This window comes from Priapulus caudatus, unplaced genomic scaffold, assembly GCF_000485595.1.
Source record: "Priapulus caudatus unplaced genomic scaffold, Priapulus_caudatus-5.0.1 Scaffold510, whole genome shotgun sequence".
NCBI lineage: Eukaryota > Metazoa > Priapulida > Priapulimorpha > Priapulimorphida > Priapulidae > Priapulus > Priapulus caudatus.
The window spans coordinates 27,932-32,960 of NW_014577571.1; the positions used below are offsets into that span (position 1 = coordinate 27,932).

General features: G+C 48.2%; 1 protein-coding gene across 1 annotated transcript; it reads left to right on the plus strand.

The window, feature by feature from the left end:
• The first annotated feature begins 2,525 nt into the window (after positions 1–2,525).
• LOC106811155 (glycoprotein-N-acetylgalactosamine 3-beta-galactosyltransferase 1-like) lies at positions 2,526–4,998 on the plus strand. The gene is made up of 2 exons (XM_014814698.1): positions 2,526–2,750; positions 3,548–4,998. Exon 2 carries the CDS (start codon positions 3,648–3,650, stop codon positions 4,644–4,646), a length of 999 nt encoding a protein of 332 aa, XP_014670184.1. The 5' UTR covers positions 2,526–2,750; positions 3,548–3,647; the 3' UTR covers positions 4,647–4,998.
• The last annotated feature ends 31 nt before the right edge of the window (positions 4,999–5,029 follow it).

Here is a 5,029-nt window from a genome sequence, read left to right on the forward strand (position 1 = left end):
CTCCCTCTCCCCCCCCCCACCTCCTGCCTACCTGTTGCCAGCGGTCCTCGAGAGACGGTTGTGCGGAGAAGTAACCGGTGTCGTGTACTATCTGTAGCTCGCGAAATATACTCCCACTCGGCAGCACATCCATGACGACCTGTGTGTGTTTTGTACGTACGTACGTACGTACGCGCGTGTAGGTAGCTAACTAACTATAAGGCCTAAGCCGGCGTTGGTGAGCGAGAGATCCAGGGTCCACGAGCAGCGGCCGTACACACGCAGGTACAGCGCGACCACGCAGCACTACGGCGAGCCGGGAACCGGCAGCAGCAGCAGCAGCAGCAGCAATGATGCACACACAACAGCGGCAGCACGGAATCGACGATTCGCTTGAGTCGCAGCCGATGCACGGTTTGGTCTACGGTTGCTCGGACATCGGGGAAAACTCGACAGAGAACTGACTGGTGTATGTAGAGATAGATTTGTGATGGCGTCGGGGGCTAGCAAGAGAAACTTGCAGCGGCTATACGATTGGACGCATGATGTTCAGCGTGTTTGCGGGAGTCTCCACTCCAACACACTGACAGACCGAAGCACGGACGGACAGCCTGCCCGCGAGCTCCACCAATGAGCGCACGCGTTACAGCACGGTGCAGACGGCCGTCGAATGAACGTGCGGATTTCAAATGGGGGCCGTGCTAGTTGGAGGAATTTGCCTTATATGGCTGACTATATGTAAATGAGTGTATTTATAGACCCAAAGTTCATTGATTGAATTCAAGCACCCAGAGCTTGCCGCTGATTGCCAGACCTCGTAAACTGGATATGCACATAATGTTTTACATTACCCCAACGCGAATATGTTAACCTAAATTAACCTATTATTATGTTATCCTAACTTCTGTTAGGGTTAGGGTCTTTTAATTTGATGAGTATTTGTGGTGAGTCAGAAACACTGCATGGCTCATTATTAAAACTATGAAATAATTTTTAATTAAATATATACATTTTTTTAACTTGTTTTTAATAAGGGCATATAGACGCCAATTATAAATGTAAGTTGTAGTAAGATATTAGTTTCAATTAATGTACGGTTTTTGGTAAGCAATAAGTGGCAAAGTTACGTTGATTTTCATTCTATATAGGTTCTTATAAATATTTGTAAAATTGAGACGTCGACCCTCGTTAATTACTCAGAATCGAATTACTGAGTTATAATTGTAACTATAGCGCGTGCAGTTCATTTATTTGCTGATTTTTTTTCATAAAATTTTATCCTGGCTGATGTTAGGTGCGTATTAGTTAGATTGTAAAACAATTGTGATGAATTTGTAAAACAATATAATTATATATATATACAAACCTACTCAGTCAGGGTTATTTGAATAGAATTAATAAAATCATGCGAATTTTATTATTGTCATGGTATCACGGTTTCAGCTGCGCAATATACCCTTCTACGCGCACACCGTGGAATGAATTATTGTAGGTTGTATTTGAGTAGAAAATATGCTGTCGCACATAGGCTAATGCATTATTTATACGATAAATTTTATAGTGAGTATATTATATATCTGCTTCGCGGAGATTTTCTGTGCTCAAATTCAATGAATAATTTAATCCCTTCGGCTTGTTTATCACGTTAAGCCTACTTGTCTAGATAATAGAAATCGTAGCGTGCGATGTCTATGGAATAGATAGAGCGCGTAATCCATTAATCTGATTATTTTATGTGTGATTACAGAATAACGCAGAAAACAGTGTATCTTGATTTTGATCTTGATTGTGTACTGCGTCGACCGCGTATACGCGTATTATCAGGAGTCTATCAATATTGATAGACTCCTGGTATTATGACGCAGGTGGTGGGGCATGGTGAAATTAGGCGCTCCCGGCTGCGACCGCGACACAGATGGCGTCGATTACGGTCTGTGTGCAGGCATTCCAGTCCACGATGGTCCGTGGAAAGAATGAGTTCTTGAATTCCTCTGTTGAGGTTCTAATGACTGCGAGTTTGTTGTCGTTTTTGCTCCTTGTGCGGGATGGGCCCATCCTGATGTACTGGACTTTGGGGATCGCGGTACTTCCAGAGAAAATTTTGTTGAGAAGGTTGAGTCGCTTCTCTTTACGGCGTAGTTGAAGATTCGGCCAATTAAGTGATTGTAACATTGCAGTTACGCTGTTGGTTCTGCCATAATCGTTGCAGACGAATCTAGCTGCGCGGCGTTGGATCATCTCAATTTTTTCTATGTCTCTTTTTAAATGTGGGTCCCAGACTGTAGAGCCATACTCAGTCTAGCTTAGACCGAATGAGAGATTTGTATGCTGTGGCTTTCAGCGTTTTGTGCGCGTATTTCAGAATCCTTTTGACGAAGCCAAGGGTTCTGTTGGCTTTCGCACATAAACTATTGATATGTTTGCCCCACTTCAGGGTGTTAGAGAGATACAGAGTTGCTTCAACCTTGAGTGCATTCAAGTGACACTACGCGGCGCCACCGCCCACGCCAAGAAAACCGTTGTTCTCTTGGTTGATGGTTCCAGGTGAGCGTACGTGAACGTCATGAGGAAGTAACTTCTATTTTTAGCTCGTTTTTTTATGATTACCATGATAGAGTTTGTCGATACGGTGGCGTGAATCTATTCGTATTTTCTTAAATTACTTTGGCATCGTCATTCCTCAACTTCGATTAGTGTGGAAAACTTTGCAAAACGTAGTACTTGCAGTTGCACCTACCTACAAACACCGACAACACCAGACCAGACGCCGGGTAAGACTAAGCATTGAAGAGTAACAATAACAAAAACAACGACTCATTGTCATTGAATGGTTGACGCATACGGTTGGCCCTAGTTTAGCTCTAGTGCTAATCTATAGCCCGCGGATAGCTGCGGGCGAGTACCCCAGCCTGTGGCAACTATCCGCGGGCTATAGTACCAGAGCTAGCCCTAGTTAAACTCAGGGCAAGGCCTTAATAATTAGTAATATTCAAGACCATGAAGATAGCTAGATAATTATAGAGGTAAAAGATTCCAGCAGGTAAAAGTATTCCAGGGTTTTTACTTTGTTTATATACGTTGCATTTGCAGCAGCACTAGCAGTAGCTGTACTAGGGCCTATGAACGCGGGATATAGTACTAGAGCTACACTAGCAGCAGCTGCCACGTGTTGCTAAACGCCTCACGTCCTGGCCTTGCAGTGTAGTACACGTTAACCCTTTGCTTAACTTACGTGTAATGTCTTATCTTACTTACTCTAACGTCACATACATCATTAGAGGCATACAGTGCTACTGGTAGGACTAGCACTTCCTCCTAACTAATAAATTGAACGACATCAGTTTACTGACGTGTGTTCCTCAGAACCACTGCACTGGCACTGGACCTAGCTGTTAGGGAGTTCATAACGCATTATGCTCACAAACGGATGCGCGTCCGTACGTCTTTACTTTCACACCTTTTTTCCCTTCGAATAATCATTAATACGATATATATTAATTCATGAAAATATTGAATTAATTATTAATAATCAATTAAAAATTTATAATTATTTCGTTTTTGCTCGCAGATCGTGTGTGATGTTTGCGGTTAAGTTGCAGCGTTCGCTCTACGTTCCGTGAACGGCTGAAAGGAACAACGACGGAAGAACAACGCGCCACGACGCGGCGATGCACCTTCCCCGTGTCCCCTTCTCCCACGTTCTCGCCTTCGCTGCAGGAACTCTCCTGGGATTCGCGATCGTGTTCCACGCCGGCACTTCCAAGCGTGCGTCCGGAACGACGAGATCCGACGGCGTTCCCTCGGGAACGAACAATGCTGGAACAAGGACGATGAACAACGACCGAACGAACAACGGCGGAACAACGACGACGAACATCAACGAAACGAACGGCGAACCGCGGATCTTCTGCCTCGTGCTGACGAGCCCGGAGAACGTGCGCGCGCGGGCCGTTCACGCTCGCGACACGTGGACGCGCCGCTGTGACGGCCGAGCCTTCTACAGCTCCTCCCCCGACCCTTCCCTCCCCGCCGTCCCCCTCCCCGTCGCCGACGGCTGGGAGAACCTCTGGGCGAAGACGAACGCCGCGTTCCGCGATGCGCACCGTCGCCGCGGCGGCGCCGCCGACTGGTTCCTCAAGACGGACGACGACACGTACGTCGTCGTCGACAACCTCCGGCGTCTGCTGCGCGGTCGCCGCGGCGACGAATACGTCGGGCGTCACTTTGCGGCGGCGGGGGACGTCGAGCAGGGGTACATGAGCGGCGGCGCCGGCTACGCGCTGAGCGCGGGGGCGCTGGGGAGGTTTGCGCGCGAGGGCGCCGCCGCGTGTCTCCGCGCGGACACCCCGGCGAACGAGGACGTCGAGATGGGGCGCTGCATGGAGCGACTAGGCGTCGCGGCGGCGGACTCCCGCGACGAGCGCGCGCGCGAGACCTTCTTCCCGTTCGCGCCGGAATTCCACGTGGCGTCGCGTCGCGCGGCGTCCCGCCACCCGGAGTTCTGGTTCTGGAACAACCGGACGTACTACCCGCTCGTCGAGGGAGCGGAGGGCATGAGCGAGGCGGCGGTGTCGTTCCACTACGTGAAGCCGAACAGGATGTATCTGCTCGACTATCTCATCTACAAGCTGCAGGTTCACGGGCTGAGCAGAGACGACGCGACGTGACGAAGAGATCTAGAGACGGAGAAATGTGAGAGAGATGATCAAATGGATCAAATGTGAAGGCTAGAGGAAATGCATGCCCAACTCTGTAGCTGAAAGGAAAAAGCTCGTCAGAGACGACGCGAATGGAGTGAGCAGAGACGACGCGAGATGACGGAGAGAGAGAGACGAGGAAATGAGATGGAGATAGACGAGAGTAAGGGCATGCTTAGCTCTGTAGCATAAGCTTGTCGATCTGGATAAGGATCCGTGTCCTGTAGAAACAGTGAAAGCCTCTGCTTCAATTGACTACGTCACGAATTTTCTATGGTGTATATTTGTAAAAATTTTGTTGCCATTTTTTTACATTAAAAGTAAGTACTAACGGCACTAAATGTATCCTCAAA

Bases quoted from the DNA above. Each gene is read 5' to 3' on its own strand.
- LOC106811155 (XM_014814698.1), top strand. From the start codon at position 3,648: ATGCACCTTCCCCGTGTCCCCTTCTCCCACGTTCTCGCCTTCGCTGCA.